This window comes from Mesocricetus auratus, unplaced genomic scaffold (genome assembly GCF_017639785.1).
Source record: "Mesocricetus auratus isolate SY011 unplaced genomic scaffold, BCM_Maur_2.0 Super-Scaffold_100013, whole genome shotgun sequence".
NCBI classification, from domain to species: domain Eukaryota; kingdom Metazoa; phylum Chordata; class Mammalia; order Rodentia; family Cricetidae; genus Mesocricetus; species Mesocricetus auratus.
In genome coordinates, this window is record NW_024429196.1 from 22,466,265 (window position 1) to 22,486,013 (window position 19,749).

Sequence of the window (19,749 nt, forward strand, 5' to 3'; positions counted from 1 at the left end):
CTTTTTCCAAGATCAGGCTGAGGTGAATCCTACCTTCCTCTGAGCTCTGCACTGGCAACTAAAATCACTGTCAAAAATTAATTTGAACCAGCCAGGCATGGTGGCACACGCCTTCAATCTCAGCACTCAGAAGGCTGAAGCAAGTGGATATCTGTGAGTTCAAGGCCAGCCTAGTCTACAAAGTGAGTTCCAGGACAGCCAGGGCTGTTACACAGAGAAACCCTATCTCAAAAAAATTTTTTTTTGGTTTGCACAGCAACTGATGTAGTGGTTCATGCTTAGAATCCCAGGACTGGGGAGGCTGAGGCAGGAGGATCTTCTAGACTACATAGAGATAATCTATCTGAAAAGAATGCAGACAACTAGGATATAGTGCTGACCTAGCATGAACAAAACCCAAGGGTCCATAAAACTCAGTACCACATAGACCAATGCAGTGGTATACACTGTAATTTCAGTATTCAGGAGGTAGAAACAGGAGGATCAGTAGCTCAGGATCACCCTCCATTACTTAGCAAATTTGAGACCAGGGGTGGGGTAGGGATGGGAGGGGAGTTTAAAAGTAGTCGTGGAGAGATGTTGGGCAGTAAGAGCACTTGCTGCTTGTTATGGGAAACCTTTTCCTTGAGAGGAGCCTTCCCGCCCGCCTGGTTCCAGATCCGCATCAGTCCCAAATAAACACACAGGAGGCTATATTAATTATGAAGCTGTTGGCCTTGCTTGTTTCTTACTGGCTAGCTCTGACTTAAGTAATTACCCCATAATTGTTAATCTAAGTATGTCTCTTACCGGAGAGGTTTCCGGGCTTCCTACCCCAATGGCGTTACATCTCGAACTCTCTTGTGTTTCTCCTTCCCAGAATCCTCCTGGACTCCTAGCCCCACCTATCTAGATTCCTATTGGCCAGCAGTAATTTATTAACATATACACAGGACTTCCCCAACAGCTGCTCTTACAGAGGACCTGGTTTTGGTTCCCAGCACCCATGACAACTTCCTGTAACTCCAGTTCCTGGTGATCCATTGCTCTTTGCTGACCTCCTCAAGCTCCTGAGCACATGTGGTGCACATTCAGGCAGCACATGTAGGCAGCACATGCACACAATAAATAATTTCTGAGACACGTTTCTTTGTGTAGCCTGAGCCTTGGCTGTTCTGGATCTAGCTCTGTAGAGCAGGTTGGTCTCAAATTCATAGAGATCCACCTGCCTCTGCCTCTTGAATGCTGGGAAGCAAGTTGTGCACCACCACTGACTGGTAAAATAAATAATTAAAAAATAGTCATCACATTAACCTCCCTGCAAAAGTTAGATTATAAATTGATGTCTTTTTTAATTTTTATTTTTAATTTAAGTATTCAATGCTGTATTTATCTAGTATGTTTAATGTTATTTTAAATTTCAACATTTGGAAAGAATGATTCCCACAAATTTATGGCTCCTAAAGGTAAAAAGGAAGTTAGAAAGTTTTTTTTTTATTTAACTTTACTCTTAATGAGCTTCACACACAAAACTGGGAAGAGGTAAGCAAATTGTCTCCTAAATCCAAAGAATGTCTGTTCCATCACTGGGAAGAGTCGTTGGTATTCATTTGCTGTGGGTGGGATAACCTAAGTTTTGCTACTCAGAATAGCTGGTGTGGTGTTGTAAATCTCGTAATCAACCCATGTAACTCTCCACCCTTTCTATTCCCACAATTAAATTGTACTTAGTCTCCGTGCTTATCACATCCAATCTCATCTGAGCCCCAAGACCCAAGGTCTCCATCTACAGATGGAGTGAACCATGTTTCCTTGGGCAAGGGGAAAGTGGCATATCCAGTTTTTGTAGTGGATTTTTGTGATTACCTTCCATTAGCTGTGACTGAATAGACACATGACAGATGTGTGTTTGTGTGTGTGCAGCCAGACAAGATGGTAACAGAAAAAGACAGAGCAGGATCCAGGTGTGGTGGTGTGCTCCTGTAGTCTCAGAACTTGCAGATGGAGGCCAATATGGACTCCTCGAGGTCATCCTCAGCTAAGTAGCAAGTTGAGGCCAATATGGACTCCATAAGATCTTATTTCAAAAGCTGAAGAAGACAGGAAGGAAATTGAAACAGAACACTCAGTTCCATGTGCGTTAAAAGGTGTCATCTAGCCTTTTGTCTGAGACGTCTGCCTTGATCCTGGTGCTTCACATATGCGTAGTTTAAGTAGTTATTCTTGGACTTCATTGGCCCCTTAAGGTCCAAATGCTGTCACTCTTGTTAATCCTGAAAAGAATGGTCTATATCGAAGAACTTCAAAGAGCTTTGGTAGTGAACCTGTGATGTCATTTCACCTGTGGGTGGGAGAAACAAAGCCCAGAATCTAGTCCCACGAGATGAGAAACCAACATAAATATTAGCCTCCGACTCACGGGATCCCATCCTTATCTCTCATTTTGGCTGATGAAGACGTAGTGCATGTGTTTGCATGACCAAGAGCAGAAAAATAGGGACAAGGGAGAACTGTCTTTTCCAACCTTTCGGAATCGCGCGTAGACTTGACATCTTGGCAGACTTTGAAAGGAACAGTTCCTTAGGCCCTTGGTGTACAGTGTTGACAGTGCATAGCACGAGAAACCCCAGTGGTGGGAGGCTACAGGGAGCGTGCAGCGTGAATGGCAATGCACTGCTGTGGATCATGAGACTGACATGACATGACTTGACTGCTGAAGACCTGGCAAACGGCTGACAAAGAGGGACTAGCCAAGTTTGCAGGTCTTATCCATGCCCAGACACAACTCCATATAGTCATTATGAGTTGTGCAATGAGACATGGCAACCATACAACCACAAGAAGGTAGCCAGGGAGGTCACCTACAGACGACCTCATACCCCTGTTTGATCCTATGCACCATATTAGTCAGGGCTCTCCACAGAGACACATAGGACACTTACTATGTGGGGCTGGCCCGTGGGACCGAAGGCTGAGAAATCTGTGATATGCCTCCTGCAAGCTAGAGCCCAGAAACGTTGTGTTTGGGACTCAGTCTGGAGGCCTGAGAACCATGAAGGCCAGTATCATAAGTCTCATCCCACAGGCAGGAGAAAGTGAGAGGGAATATGCTGACTCATAAAGCGAATAATGAATCTGGGTGTGGTGGCACATGCCTTCAGGCTCAGGACATGAGAGGCTGAGGCAGAAGAATCATGAGTTCAAAGCTGCTCTGAGATACATGGTAAACGCTAGGCCAGCCTCATCAAGACCCTATCTCGGCATTCCTCTCCAAAAGTGTAGGAGGGAAAAACAACAGGAAACTTGCTTTTCTCTGCCTTTTATTCTCTTCAGACCCTTAAGGAATTGGGTTGTAGCCACAGTCTTTCAGGAAGGCTAAGTCCAGTGATTCACTACTGTCACCTGAAAACACCCTTTAAGACGTGTCTGTAAATACTATTTAAGCTGGACACTGAGATAAATCCAAATAAGAGGTAAACGTTCATGTTATAACCATCGTCTGCATGATGACCAACAGACACAGTAATGCTCTTTCAAAAGTTCTCTAACTACCATCAATGCTAAAATACACCAAAGAACAAAGCAAAACTGTGTGATTCGGACTGTCTACAGATACCAGTGAGAAGAAATAAATAATAGCAAGATAGCATTTCCAGTATGTTTACAGTTTCTGTGTGGCCTCTACGTTTATGTATCACTAAATTTGGCAAAATAATCAGAAAACTTGTTCTTCATGTTTGGTGATGAAGTAATTGAAACACAAAAAGAACAGTGATGTTGGGTGTTTTGGGGCTGGCTGTTGGGAGTAAGGGATAAGACCAGAGCTCACTTTCAAGTGACAGTAGTGGTGAACTTTAGGAAGACCAGCAGACATGATCTTACCATGTGTGTTGTGGGTAGTAATAAAGGTGGTGACTGAGTAAGGATAATTAGGGAAGCCCTTGGGGAGACCAACAAAGGGATTCTGATTGTTAGTTGTAATAAAGAAATAACAAAGATATCTAAACAAAAGATAGGAAAAGTGCTGTGAGGAGAGGACCTAAGACTTGAAGAACTGGCAAACCTTTTCTCAACAGTCAAGAACTTTCTTCTTAGAGGTCTAAGTTTGGTTCTTGTATATGATGTCTAGATTGAGTCCTCTGGGGACATCCAGTGATTGTTAGATTCAATAAATATTAGCTAGGAATACGAAGACGTAACAGCACAGCCATCTCCATCAGCTTTGGAGTGTGTGCAGGGTCTGAGGCATCTCCTCCTACCCCCCTTCCTCTAATGCTGGACACACTCTGACTCTGTTTCATAGTCTCTTCACCTGGAGGGAAAAGGAGAATTCACCCTAGTCAAAGGCATTCTTTTCCACGTACCCTAAGGATAGCTACAGTGGGAGGGAATGTGCCTAAACCAGGCCAGACATTAAAGACTGTTGCTGGCGGCTCCACTATAGCTGGTAGAGTACTGTGGTTAATATTCACCCACAGGACCTCCTGGGACTATATAATAGGTTGTGCAAAAGAAAAGGCCTTCCTTCCTTTCCCCCACCTCTCCTTCCCCACACAGACAGCTACATTTAGCAAATGAATCAAATTATCGGTCACACCACATGCTCCTGCACAGGGCTGTCTGCCAGTGGTTGATTTTGAGTTACACACAAGATAAGCCTCCCAGATGGTGTTAACCATTAGCCCACTGTTGACCATTCGCTGTATCATAGGTGTAAATGTTTAACAAATGTTTAACAGAAGAGCTGACACATGAGCTCGCGTACGTGCACGCACACAAGCGTGCGCACACACACACAAACACACACACACACACACACACTAATATGCTCTCAAGTACTGTGCACTCTTTAGCAAGCTGACCAGTGGGAAAAGAAATGACTAAAGCAAGAGTATAAATGATCTGCTGTGGAAACTCGGGACAGAGTTTCTGTGGAAGCGTCTGCACACTGTTGCATGACTTACATTTTGATGGGAGCTGGTAATCCCACAACTGCCATTGCAGACATTCTCCCACATCCAGCTCTGACAGGGTAGATGAATTATAGAGGCTGTTAAGCTCCCATGGCTGGTGAAGCATAAAGAATGGCTGTCCCAGTCTTCCATATGGTGGTTAGATGGTTCTTGGTGCTCTTGAGCTCCACTTCGGAAGTGACTCAGTAGCAAATGTCTTTATCTATTTTTGGAATTCCTTGACCTGAGAAACCATGAGGATATCCCTTTTTCAAAATATGCAAAACTGTTGGAATATGTTGTCATGAATTATGGCAGACAATTTTGGACACTCCACAACTAATTTTAAAAAACCATCCATATATCAGAGTTTGGCTGGTAGTTCAAATAACTCTTAATTTAAATCACTCTTTTGTGCTAACTTCAGTTATAAATATGGTTCTGAGAGTGTGCTGGCTGTGACTGAGACCTTATTAACTTGGGAGGGGGCAAGTCCTAAGTGAGGTCATATATTAGAGAAGTTGTGGTTCCCAGCACAATAGCTGCCATTATGGCCCTTGTGACTTGAGGCAAGCCACATCATACTTTTGGATTTCCAGCCTCAGTAATGTCAAGCTAACTGGTCTCCACTCTCTCCTAGCTTCTCCTCTTGTCCAGCCACACACTATCAGATCTAGTGATAAAAATGAATAAGAAATGAAGATATTCTGAGCTTGGTGACTCATTCCTTAAACACAGCACTTGAAAGGCTGGGGCAGGAGGATGACCATCAGTTTAAAAACAGCGAGAGCTATAGAGTGAGACCCTATTTGAAATAAGAACAAGAGAAGGAAGTGGGGAGAGAGGAAAGATAAAGACAAATTTCTCCTCCATCTTGACAATAGAAAAATGGCATCAATTAACTTCTTGTTTCATGCTAACGGACCTGAGTTTGTCTAACACTATGGACTACATATAATATGGCATCATTCTCTTGAAAGTTCATTAAAAGGGTGGGTCATGTCAAGTATTTATCACAAAAACAGATACTTTGGGGACTAATGGGCAGATTTATTGTGCTGATGGAATCTCAAATGTGCAGGCCTGCCTCCAAAGCCATCAAGTTGTATATGATAAACACACAGACTTTTGCAAATGTTTTAATTAGTGCCTTAGTGGTGCTGTTTTTACAAACATAGGAACTTCATGGCAGGGAGTATTCTGATAGATATGGTAAGTGGTTTTATTGTTGCGCAGGCATCGAGTACATTTATACAAACTATGATGGCCGTGACATCACTAGGTGACATCATCTTGGACCACTGGAGTAAACACATGCAGGCAGTGATGTGAATGTCCCTACTTAGAGTCTAATTATGTCTGTGTTTTGACAAAAACATACATTGGATTTTTTTCATAAACCAAGAAGTTTTTATTCTTTTGAGACCTTGCTCCTAGATTACAACTATTTGGTGAAGACCTAAAAGAACAGAAGAATATTTAAATTAGACACTGGACTAGCAATGCCCAATAAAACCTTCATCGAGAGAGAAGCATTACGGATCTATATTGAGCTGATAGTGCTAGCCATACTGACCTGGGAGAACATAAGACAACCATGCTGGGTACCACTGAAGACCTGCACTCTCGGTCTTGCTTTGTTTAATTCCAATCAAAGTCATGATCCCATTGTAACATTTCTTTCAATGAAGCCCCATTACCAGTGCTAAGGCAGAAATTAAAAAGAGGTTGTAAAGGGGCCTGGATGTGGTTGTGAACCCTTCAGTCACAGTAATTGGGAGGTAGAGGCAAGTGTGCGTTCTGGGCCATCCAGGGCTGCACATGAGACCCTATCTCAGAAAAAAATAAATAAAGAGTGTAACTTTGGTTATTGAGCAGCTGTATTCCTGTGACTAATAAGATGAGCAGGTTTGGGGCTGGAGAGATTGCCCAATAATTAGGAGTACTGGCCACTCTCTCAAAGGACCTAGGTTTAATTCTCAGCACTCATAGGATAACTTATGACTGTCTATAACTCTAGTTCAAGGGTTCCAGCACCCTTCTCTGGCCTTGGATATATGTTTGTACAGAGTCTCTCTCTACCCCTCCCTCCCTTCTTCCTTTCTTCCTTTTCTCCCACTGTCCTCCCCTCTTTCTCTCTCCCTCCCCTCCCTCTCTCCCCACTCCGCCTCTCTTTCCCTTACACACACACACACACACACACACACACACACACACACACACACACACACCCTCCTTCTGCATACATGTGGTACACAGACATACATGCAGGTAAAACACCCATGTATATGAAATAAAAGTAAGATAAAGATGAGCATGTGTATGCAAATCTGGACACGGTCCATTCCTACTGCCTCATTCAGATTTGAAGATAGCTCGTAGGCTTCATTGAAAAGAACCTGGGGAGTGTTCAGGATGGAGGCATTCAGAGAAATTGTCTAAAGAACGAAAGACACTCTAAAAGCATTTGAGATTCTGGGGAACTCCCAAGAAAGACAAGGTCTCTTTCATGGGAGCTGCTATACGGAAGCTGTTTAGTGCCAAATTACAAGGAGTTCAGTGACACGTGCCTAGAAGCTCCACAATTAGGAGGCAGGGACAGCAAGGTTGTGAGTTTGGTCCAGCCTAGACTACATTGCAAGATCTGCATTTTTAAAGTTTTTAATTAGTTAATTATTCAAAACTGAGTAGAAAAAATAAAAGACTCACCTTGATTTTTCTCCTTTCAGGAGCTTATTGATGTGGACAGTGAGGTGGTGTTTGAACTGGCTTCCTATATTTTGCAGGTAAGTTGATTTACATACACACAAAGGGAAATGTGGCTGCCATGCCCACACAGCAGCCGCATCCACGGTTAGACTTTCTAGCATTTTCTAGCCAGAGATTAAGGATGTATTAGGAACGCTGATGCCATGGCCATAACTAGAGGTTTGTACAATTCCAAAATTTCAAGACAGTATATCATATGACCTTGAGGGAAAGTTATGGGTCTAATCTGCGATTGTTTGATTCTCCAACCCCCACTTTCTGTAAGTCTGGTGCCTTCTTTTGCCCTGAGAAAAATGAAATGAATACCTAGAAAGGATCACCTCTTCCCACCCCCCCCCAAAAGACAAAGTAATAATCTTTAGTTTGGGCAGACAGAGTAGCATCTGTAAAGTTGGCAGGATGAGTTGAAGCACTATCATGAAGTTAATCCTTCTAACAGTGTTCATTGTGTGCTGCAGTGTCCAAGATCGTCTACCACGCTCACTGATGTTCACATGGTCTCTGGCTTCCAATTCTTTGGTATAATTAGGAAGGAGATCCCAATTCCAAAAGTGACAGAAGTAGACTGTTGTAGCATGGCTAGGTGGCATGTGCCTGTAATCCCAACTGCTTTGGAGGTTGGGCCACGAGAGCAGACTGCAGCTGTCTTACGGAAAAGCAAGGGAGGGAGGAAGGGACTGGAAGAGAAGGGGAAGAAAAAGGGGAAGTTTTAAGGACTGGGAATTGAAGGCGGGGAGGGGTGAAAGAGAGTGGGGGAGGAGTGAGGAAAGAGAGATGATTGTGTATGTATGAGAAAAGGAGAGAAGGAGAAAGAGGGAGAGAGAGAGGGAGGGAGGGGAGGAAGGAGGGAGAGAATTTTATCCAGGTATGTGCTCAGTTTAGACGTTTAGAGCTTAATTTAGTCAGACCAGGGCCTTGAAATATAAACTTACATATAACTTTGTAAAGCTTACATCGTGTCTCTTATTCAGGTGATGCATGTATATCTTCTCCCTGACTCTGACCCATCAGATAGTGTCTCACTATGTAACCAGGCTAGTTTCAAATCAGAGTCCTGCCCGAGCATCCCAAGTGCTGGGAATTACAGTTATGGGAATGCTCTCCACACCAGCTTAGCATCCCTCATCATCCAACTCCAGAGAGAGGGGTGGCAACGGTAGAAAGCCGGTCTTATCTTAGTCAGCAGGGGAGTAGCCGTGATTTCGGACGTAAGTTTTCACTCTTAACAATGGATCTGTTTCACTTCGTTTTTTTTCTTCCACAGGAAGCAAAAGGCGATTTCTCCAGGTGAGTCCCCAGAAGTTGTTCTCTTATTGGCTTAAAAATATATTTGTTGCTTTTTTATTTAAAGAAACTACCTTGCATGTACCTTGCAGGAGGATGGTGTATTAATTAGTGAGATCCAGCAGTGTACTGTCAACTGAACAGGCAGTCTGGTGGGGCACGCTCAGTGGTAGTGAGGACAGTACTCTTACTCAATGAACCTGCTGGGGTTACTGAAAGCTGAGCTCAGAGCCCAGTGTCTCCAATGGCCATTGTTGTGTGTGTCTCTGGGAAGCCGGGAATCATGCCTGGGATGTGAACTTTGTTACGTACAACCAGAGAGTTCCAAAGAGTAGATAGACACGCATCTTTTCTCCTCTATATTAAGGTGCTGACTTTCAAGGGGGGAAATCTCTGTCATACAGGGAAATATGTTTCAGGGAAGTACTCATAACATAGAAACACCACTTCTGTCAGCCTTCCACAGAAAGATGCTATGTTGAGGAAAAAACAGACTTAACTGCTGAGGACAGCTTGAGTAATCCTGTGGAGCTGGCAGCTTGAAACCTGTCATTCGCTTGCATGTTAAGCACTGTCACAGGGCAGCAGGGATGACATTGTCCCCAGTCTCTCATGATCTGCATGGAGTCCTCACAGCACAGAGGATTGTAGCTAACCCTCTGCAGAACTAACTGTTCAGGCAGACATGTCCCAGGATTCTGTCTTAACAACATCTACTGGGAAAAGCTCAGGATAGCCTGCCTAGTCATTAGGATCAAGATTTGTCTGTAAAAGACATGATTGTATGGCCAAGAAAGCAAAATGTCAAGTCATGTGGTTCCAAGAGCTGGAGCTTATAGATCAGTGGTGAGAAATGTACCTCATGCATAGGAGGCCAGTTACAATCCCCCACATCTCCCCAAATCCCCACACTTCCACATTCCCACCCTACCCCACCCCCCACCCCTAGTGCAGTGGAAAAAGAAACAAGAAAAGAAAAAGGCACAGTGTTCTAGCCTAACAGGATAAAGGTAGAAAATGCATATCAACAAGAAATAGACATCAGATCTGGGGAAATGGTGCAGGGGATAGTGTTTACTGTGCAAGCATGAGGGCTTGAGTACAAAGCCCCAGCATCCATTAAAAAAGCACAGTACCAACTGTGCGTCTGTACCTCCACTGCTGGGCCAGGAAGAGGCAGAGACGGGAACATCCCTAGGACTTGCCTGTCAGCCAGTCAGCCAATCTGGTGACCTCCAGTTCAGTGAGAGACCTTGTCTCCAAAAGAAGTAAGGGGCACACCTTTAATCCCAGCATAGGAGATCTCTGTGACTTCAAGGCCAGCCTGGTCTACTGGGAAAGTTCCAGGACAGCCTCCCGAAGCTGCAGAGAAACCCTGTCTCAAAAACAAAACAAAACAACAACAAAATGAAAAAAGAAGTAAGGGAAGTGGGTAAAGAAGAGACCTGAGTCAGCTTCTGGTCCCTACACTCACCCACGCAGGAGGGTGTTCCTGTACAAACACAAATCATATTTCTTCCCCATCAACAGTGCATGCCTATCGCTATCTTTGGAGGTTTTTTATCTAAAAATGTACCCTAACCAAACCTGAGGTGTATGCTCAGAGTCAGCTGTCTCAGTTAAATGGAAAGAAATCATTTAAAACCTAAAATGATAGCTGGCAAGCTTCTTCTGTAAAGGCCAAATATCTGGCTTCCCCAGGGCACATGGTCTCCACAGCAGGAACTGCACCTTTTCTAAGTGTCAAAGGAGCCTCACCTGGTAGGAGAACTAAGGAACACGGTTGTGTTTCAATAAAACTTTATTTAGGGAATAGAGGTTTGACTATTACATAAATCCTTATGTATCATGAATTTTTCTTTCTCTCCCTCCTTTTCTCTTGTTCCTCCTTTCCTCTCTTCCTCATCTTCTCTATTTAAAAAATTAAGAACTATTATTCATTCTTGGGCCATACAAAAGCAAGAGTGGATGTATAATTTGGGCCTGTGAGCTATAGTTACCTGACTCCTTATTGGTCTTTATTGCAGTTTAACTGTTTTCTGTAAAGAGAGCTCTATGCCTTTTTTATTTAGGTTTCCCTACTATTTGGCAGGGAATAGAGTCAGATTTTCACTATGCAGCAGGTATGAGAGCCCTTAGCTGGGGACCTTGAACTTGGCATATGGTTAGTCCTCACTTATTTGTTGAATGAAGTTCATTTGTTGAATGAAGCTTGCTTGGTTTGTAGACACTATATCTTGTAATCTGTTCTTTACTCCTTTCTTATGACCTGATTTTGGGATTAGAATTGAGGGTCAACAAGTATAAATTCTGCAAGTCTGGGGAAACTGCTTGAAAGGTCACATATCCAGTCTGGTGTTCTTACTCTGAAGAAACTTTTCCATTGACCAGTTCAGAATCCATAAATAGTATTTCTTTTTTAGAGCACCCTTACCAGTGTGTGTGTGTGTGTGTGTTTGTGTGTGTGTTTGTGTGTGTGTGTGTGTGTGTGTGTGTGTGTGCTGGAAACAACCTCCTCTGTCCCAAGGGTCCTGGGAATGCAGCCACATAGGTTAAGTACCAGGAAGGCAGAAAAAAAGGTTTGGCCCCGCCATCCTTCATGGCCCCGTTGTCAGCTCCAGTATGCCAGTGTGTTAGCCGAAAGCAGATATGCAAAGGCCGTTTCATTGGTCAGAGCTGTCTAGTGGCTTGTTTGTAGTGCAGCTGTCTACAGAGAGAAGTAGCTGTCAGGAGAAGGGAAGGCCAGACAGTTCATGCAAGGTCAGTTTTTCTCATCCTGTAAAATGCACCCCACAGAATGTAGAGGTGAGCAGGGGCACGCAAGCCCCTGATAGCACACCATTTTCTAAAGCAGGCTCAAGATCAAGAACTTCAGAACTCTCAGAGCCCACTGTGCAAACATGAGGTCTGTAGCTCATTGTATAAAAAGCTGAAAGCAGCATTGCCCACATGTGACCGCAGCACTGTGTGTCAGTATGGGGACAGACACGGCAGGATTCTCCAGTGCTCATTGGCCAGCTAGCCAGGCAGAACTGAACTACAGGCTCAGGAAGAGACTGTCTCATGAAAACAAGGTATAGAGCAATCAGGGAAGACCCCTGATGCCAACCTCTGGTTCCCATAAACCTGCATGCACATGCATTCACACCCATGGGAACACATCAATGAACTACATACATAAAAAATAAATAATAAAATATTAAAAATCATCTCAAGAAAATAATATATGTTTGAACTGGGAATAAGACACATCATTTCTTTCTTTCTTTGGTTTTTCAAGACACAGTTTCTCTGTATATATCTCTGGCTGTCCTAAAACTCTGAAACTAGATCTGTAGACCAGGCTGGCCTTGAACTCACAAAGATGGGCTTGCCTCTGCCTCCCAGATGCTGGAACTAAAGGTATATGCTACACAACCGGCATTCTAAATGTGATAATGATATATTGGGCTAGCAATGCTGAAAGCCAATGGCTGAGATACAGACAGTTAAGTGAATAGTGCCCGTGAGAGTGAAAAGTATGCACCATGCCTGTTGATATTCTGACACAAGGTAGACAAATTTGTATGCTATCATTAAAGGGTTAGGAAATAGTCTTATCTAAAAATAATGTTTTCCCACTTGTATTATTTTCCGCAGCACAGCACAAATAATCTTGTTTCATTTCCTGATGTGTGTTCATGTTTAAAAACAAATCGCATGTGTCACCATTCAGGAAGTGAGCAGAGTTGGCATTTCTCTCTGGAAACAATTGAATAGCCTCCGAGCTATCAATCAAGGCAGCCATAGGAACTCATGTTAGGTGGAGTGGGCCCAATACAGAATAAAACCGAAAAGTCCTCGTGTAATCTTCATGGATCATCATTAGACAACTCGCAGATATTGCCTGTTACGTGGACAATCTTTATTCATTGCAATGTACCAGTTTCTTCATGCTTGACCCTTTTGTGAACCAGGTGGATGTATACATGTGCATAGGCACATGTGTACATGTGTATATAGATGCCTTCTTCTACGCTCTGCATCTTAGCTTTTGAGATAGTCTCTCACTGATTAGCTAGAGTGACTAGCCCCTGAATCCCTGCAATCCTCCTTCCTCCTCCTCCCAGCGAGGATCACAGACACATACCACCCTGTCTGACTCTCTTTACTTGGATGGTGGGGATCTGAACTCAGATCTCATCCTTGTACAGTAAGTGGCTTAATCACTTCCAAGCCCCTCCAGGGATGTTTTTATTTAATATTTAACTTCCCCAACACTGATGTTAATCACTAAACAGGCTCCTGTAACACAAGCTGTGTCAGGACCCATAAGCCAACTGAAAAAGACTCAGTAAAGAAATTCCATATAAAGGTCCATGAGTCACACTATGTCTATCTGGTGGACTCCCCATTTAGCAAGTTCCTCCACATACTGCAGAGGTGGAGAAAGATAGGAAACACCAACAGACTCAGCAGTCCAGGAAAACACAGTCCAACAAGGAAAAGAAGCAAGGTTTTGATTGACTATCTGGGAATTAGTGTATATGACATTGTTATTAGCTTTTGTGCTGCTGTGACCAACATACTTGGCAGAAACAATCAATGTGTGTAAGGACTCATTCCATTCATGGTTGTTTGGCCTCATGTACTACTGATGCAAAGCATCATGGTAGTGGGTATGTGTGGTGGGATGAAGTATCCACAACATGGCTTAAAGGAAGCAGAACACTAGACAGGAAGTAGACTGGGTAATTAACTCCTAGAGCCCCCCCCCCCCGTAGACAACCTACTTCCTTCAGCCACACCCCCACTTCCCAAAGTTTCCAGACATCCAAAATAGCACCCCACCCCAACTAGAGATCAAGCATTCAAAACATGAGCCTGTTGGGGGAAATTTCAAATTCAAGCCGTAATAACATCTGTACACAATCAAATGCTGGTCTGTGTGAGAGAGTCTGAGCTTATGGGGGCAGGGTTAGGGGTTGGGAAGAAATCGTACTGTGTCCTTACTGTAGAGTTCTACTTGTATTTCTTTTCAAAAAGAAAATCCTGATTTTGGAAATAGAGCAATGTATTGCTTAATTGATAGAGGCACATAGCAGCCCTCATTAACACAAGAGACTGATTTTCAAATGAGGAGTTGTGGTGTTTATTTATGCTCAAACATCCCCATTAACTTCCAAGAGCCACATGTTCTTAGGTCCCTGAGAGAGCAATTAAAAGCAAAGAGTATAATGACCTTTTAATATTTTATCTTCTATAAACCATGGAACTGTATGGTCACTACTCTAGAAAGAAAGAAACCTTGTTGAACAAAAAAAACAGTGTTCTCTTGATTTTTTTCTTTCTACTTTTGAAATCAGGTCTGCCCCCCTTTGAGAGTATATTAGTAGTTAACGTAAACTAAGATGGGCTTGTCTCTAAAAATTCTAGGCTTTGAAGTCTTTCTAGTCAAGTCAGTGAATGCAAGTCATGGACTTGAGCAAGAGTTTTAGAAGTTCCTGGAAAAGACGAGAAAGATCTCATTTCCTTGTACACATCTTTAAAACATGATATGTGGGGACTGGAGAGATGGCTCAGAGGTTAAGAGCACTGGCTGCTTTTCCAGAGGTCCTGAGTTCAACTCTCAGCAACCACATGGTGGCTCACAACCATCTATAATGAGATCCGGTGCCCTCTTCTGGCATGCAGGCAGAATACTGCATTATAAATAAATAAATAAATAAATCTTAAAAAACATGATATGTGCATCCATATCAGTGACTATATTTCAAAAGATAAGAACTTGTCCAGCTTACAAGTTTGAGTGCTGGTAGATTTAAAACAATACTATATATTGCTGGCTCGTTCATTGCTATGATAAAAGACCATGACTAAAATTAACTTAAGAAAGAGTAGTTTATTTTGCCTTATGGTTCTAGAGAGATAGAGTCTATCATGGTAGGAAGGCATGTCATGGTGACAGGTCAGGAAGCTGACTGTTCACACTTTCATCTACACACAGGAAGCAGGGAAAGAGAGCAGGGAGTGGGTCAAGGCTAGAACCCAAGCCCATCCCCAAGGATATATTTCTTCCAGCAAGGCTGTACCTCCCCCAAAAAGTGCCATCAACTGGGGACCAATTATACAACAACCTGAGCCAATGGGAGACATTTTGTGGTGATATATTTATTGTTTATGATCTAATAAAGCAAGCTGAAGATCAGAAAAGCAATGCAACTGGCTGCTAGCTTTTACCTCTACCTCAGACAGAAGTGGGTGATCCTGTCTCCACGAATCCTGAGAGTGCAACCCAGACTACACTGCTCTCCACCAGTCCTCAGATTGCAAACCCTTCCCTGTCTGGAAACTAAATCTCCCATGAGACCCTTTGCTTCTTCTTTTTATATCTCTCAAATCCTGGGATTAATTGTGTGAGCTCTGATTCACGCTCATGTAGCCCAGGGTGGTCTTAGACCCACAGAGATCCATCTGCCTTTGTCTCCTGAGTCCTGGGATTAAAGATGCGTGCCTGCTTCAGTGGCTAGCTACTTTGGCTGCTGGAATTAAAGGTGTGTATCACTACTGCCTGGCTCTATGGCTATGGCTAGCTTTGCATTTTGATCACCACAACATTTCTCATTTAAACCACCACAACTACAAATCAAACTTTGTAGATTACTAGAGCCATAGCTCTTCATTTACATAAAAGATTCTCATCTAACTCAGCAAGTTTAGTTATTATAAGTCATTATTAGACCTTTTGATCATCTGGTGTCTATTTTCGTACAAATGGATATTTGGAGGAGGGATGGGGGAAGTTGTTAAGGGGTCTCACTCTGTAGCCCAGGCTGGCCTGGGATTCAGGATTCCCTTGCCTCAGCCTCCTGAGTGCTAAGCTAGTATTACAAACAGGCACTATTATTTATACCTTCCTCCTACAATTTCTGAATTGCCATTAAAGAGAAAATAGTTACCACCCTCTGAGAGAGATGGATTTACTGAGATATTTTTTAGGTAAGAAGTGAAAACAAAAACAAGAACACACACATTTATATTAGTAATGGAGCCTCTAGCTTTCATAATCTAATCAGTTCTGTTATACTTAAACATGTCAATTCCCTTAGTGCAGTTTCCCAAGGAAAAAAATTGACATGTGTTAAACTTGAATTATACTTCTCATCTCAACGAATTGAAATTGATATGATTCTCATATATCTGCTTGTTTTAAAAAGAGAGAGGGTGTGTGTAGAGTTTTCCCATGATTTGGAAATGACCTGGAGAGCCATAAGTAATGGAGAAGCAGCAGGACTCTGTCACACCAGCGACAGCTTTCAAGGGGAACAGAATCTGAGAGTCTGGAGTGAAATGTTCACACAGAAACATTATGAACATTTACAGAAAGCTTTGTTTTGTGTGGGGGAAGTCCGTTTGAGCTTTTGGGTGTGTGATTTAATTTCAAAGCACAAAAATTTTTTTTTGCAAGTTGATACCATTCAAATCCTGTGGAAATTGTTCCGTTATAAAGTAAGGATGGAACTTTGTGTTGTGAAGCTTTTGTTAAGTATGGATTTAATCTTGGTATCACATTTTGAGTGAACTCTGAAGAGCACAGAGGTTCATGGTCATGACACTGTCAAATTTTCAGAGCTGAGATTCCCAAGTTAAAGAATGGCATTGTAGGAAGTGATCAGTTGTTTTCTCTTGCTGTTTCGGGAGAATTGTTTGCCTGAAATCACAGGCTGAGGGAAGAAATCTTAGCTCATTTTGCATCTTACGCATTTATAACTAAATGAAAAGTTCCCAAGGATTTCCTTGAAGCCTAGGAAAATTAGACTCAGTAAGAAGCAGATACGCATACAACTGAGTGATTAGCATCAGAAATGAAGGATAAATAACCCAAGCACATATTAAGATAGTGTTGGTGTTAGCCCATGGTACACAGCCAAAACCCAGAATCCCATGGAGGGAAATAACCTCTGAGTCCCCAGATGTTTTCCTTGGTCTGCAGATGTCAAATGCAATGACAAAGAGTTCACATATACAGGAGGCCAGAAGTGAACGATCTCTGTGACATCTTCCAAACCAAGAGCTCCCCTGAGCCTTCACACCTGGGCAAAGCATCCGATGGGAAGGAAAAGATTATGTGTTGTCATCCTCTTTTTTCTTTCATTTATTATAATCTCGGTGTTGTCTTGGCTCACCATCAGAAAACAAAAGGATTGGAGAAAGGAAGAAGAAGAAAGAAATGAAGATCAAGAGTTGCACACTTCTTGAAGATCAGTAGAAAATAATTCTGTAATTTCACTTCTCACACAGCATGGAGCTTTCTAGGTTCTTTGTAGTAATGGATAAATGAATGCGGACTGGCAGAGCATATGTAAGACTTGAGGGTCCCAGTGCTTTCTGATTCAGAATCTCTCAATTCAGGATTTCTCAGATTTCATACAAATGAGTGCGGGCTCCGGTGGGAACTGACACCCTGGCCAGGCAGAGCTGGCATCAAAGAGATCACCGTCCCTGAACAAAAACACAGATGCTGCCACAAGCGGTAGTGTGTGCCTGTAATGCCAGCAGGTGGGGAGGATGGGAAGAAGATCAAGAATTCAGGGTCAGGGACTGGAGAGATGGCTCGGCAGTTAACAACAGTTGCTCTTGCAGAGGACCTAGATTAGATTTCCAGGACCCACAAGGCAGTTACAGATAGTTCTAGGAGATCCAGTACCTTCTTTGTCCTCCCTGGGCACCAGGCACATGTACAGACACACTTCTACACACATATAAAATAAGACAGACATACATCTGTCCAGGCAAAGCCTCTATGCATATAAAATAAAGGCAATTTATCTTAATTCATGATCAACCTTGGCAGCATAGGGAGTTGGAGGCCAACCTCAGCTAGATGAGACTGGGCCCTGTTGGGGGTGTGGCGGGATAGAGAAGAATGAAGAAGGGAGAGGAGGAAGAAGGAAAGGGAGGAGAATGGGGAGGAAGGGGAGGAGAAAGAAAAAGGACGATAAGTAATAAAACATACCCTTGAGTTGCTACCAAATAGGTTAAGAAAAGTTTGTCTCCTGGAGCTTTGTGGGGTTGGGCAATGTGTGCAAGGGATTGTATACTCCTACTTTACTCAAGAACATTCTCTCCCTGAAGAACCATAGCTTCGTGATATGCCCATCGATTAGGGAGGGTTTAGCTGGTGCTCGCATAGCATTCCCATCTCAGCAGTTCTGAGTTTCTGATTAGCCTTTTGCGATACACTAGCTTTGTTTTTGAAAGAATGGTTTCAGGATGGGTTCTTCCACCCTAAGCATACCCCGGAGACCCCAGGCTTCTCCCCCAATGCATGGAACATCTCATTTGACCCAAGTGAACTTTCCTGAAAATGTTATTTCCCAGATCTTTAAGAAATATTTTGTTTTTGTTTATGTGATTGCACATGAGTGCAGTACCCATGAAGGCCAGAAAAGGGCATCAGGTTCCCCGGAGCTGGAGTTCCAGGTGGTATGAGCTGCTGATGCGGGTGCTGGGAACCAAACTCTGGTCGTCTGCAAAGGCTCTTAGCTCTTAACCCCCAGCCCCTCCTAAACTTTTTTTTTAAAGGAAAACACATGGTAGACTTTACCAACCTTTTTCTGGTGCTTAACTTTGTCCTTGTTCGTTTTATCATGTCTTGGCTAAATATGTTGTTCTTTGATGTGGTAAGTTCTCTATTTGTCATATTGCTAGAAATGTTTTCTTTCTCCTGTAGATCGCTCTCACTTCCCAAGTTTTAGGTAGCCAAACACAAGCACATCCTCTCAGCCTAAACAAACAGCACAGCACTGAAACACCATTTCTATACTGGCAACAATAAAACTACAGAAACTTTTAAAAATAACACCTAGTTGATATTAAAAATCAGACTGGGATTTTTTAAACAACTGTTGTCTAAGAGATTTTTTAAATTTCTTCCTAAAAATATAGTACGGCCATGTGTTCTACAGTATGTTTTTAAGCTAGTGTTCATCAGTCACACTGAACTCTGGGATAGCAACAGTGTGACAGTCCCTAGACAAGAAGGCTGGGATTTCTAGCACACTTGTTAGCTGCAGCCTTGCAGAGTCCCAGTGTGGTTCAGCCACCTCTCCCACTGGGGTGACTTTCTCCCACCCAAGTACTAATCAGGCCCGTCCTTCTTGGCTCCTAAGGACAGAGGCACAGCCGACTGCTGAACATTAGAGGGACTTGCTTATTTCCAGCTGCACATGTTGGCCAGACTGGCAGGGCTGGACACCTCCCAGTGACTGCAGGTGTTTATAAACAGCAAAAAGGCAAATGGCATGTCTACAGACTCACCCTCTAGGGAGGCCTGGGAATTGTGGATCCCTTCCAGAGTGTAATGGATTTGGACAGGCTTCATGCCCTGGTAACTTTTCTGTGTAAACTTGCCCTGGAGGAGCACAACAGAATCCATGGCAAGCCTCTGCAAGGATGTGAAGCCTGTGACTGTCATCGGGAATGTTTATTTGCCAACAAACCCATGGTTGGTAGGTAAAAGGATCTCTTCCTCCTTCAGTTCCTTCCCCAAATATATTTTAGATGTGATGAAAGGAAGGAGTCTGAACTCAGGTTTCAGCTCCAAAAGACACTGCCCATTGCTTCTCACAGTTCCAACAAATAAAACCTTACCCCACAAAAGTGCCTTCTGATACTTAAGGAATCACCCTTGGCATGGATGAGTCATTGAGGCACATTTCCCTGTTCAAGTGTTCATAGTTAAGTGGGCAAAAAAGAGCCACTGTTCACCACTGTGGAATCTCAA

The 19,749-nt window shown here is 43.1% G+C and overlaps 1 protein-coding gene across 6 annotated transcripts in view; it reads left to right on the forward strand.

Annotated features, from left to right (window-relative positions):
• Nucleotides 1-19,749, forward strand: part of Frmd4a (FERM domain containing 4A) — a 574,646-nt gene that overhangs the window by 470,575 nt on the left and 84,322 nt on the right. For all 6 annotated transcript variants that reach the window (XM_013121372.3, XM_040755499.1, XM_013121371.3 and 3 more), the window contains 2 exons: nt 7,661-7,717; nt 8,965-8,987. In XM_013121372.3, coding sequence (XP_012976826.1) covers nt 7,661-7,717; nt 8,965-8,987 — 80 coding nt within the window. The remainder of the gene's footprint in view (nt 1-7,660; nt 7,718-8,964; nt 8,988-19,749) is intronic.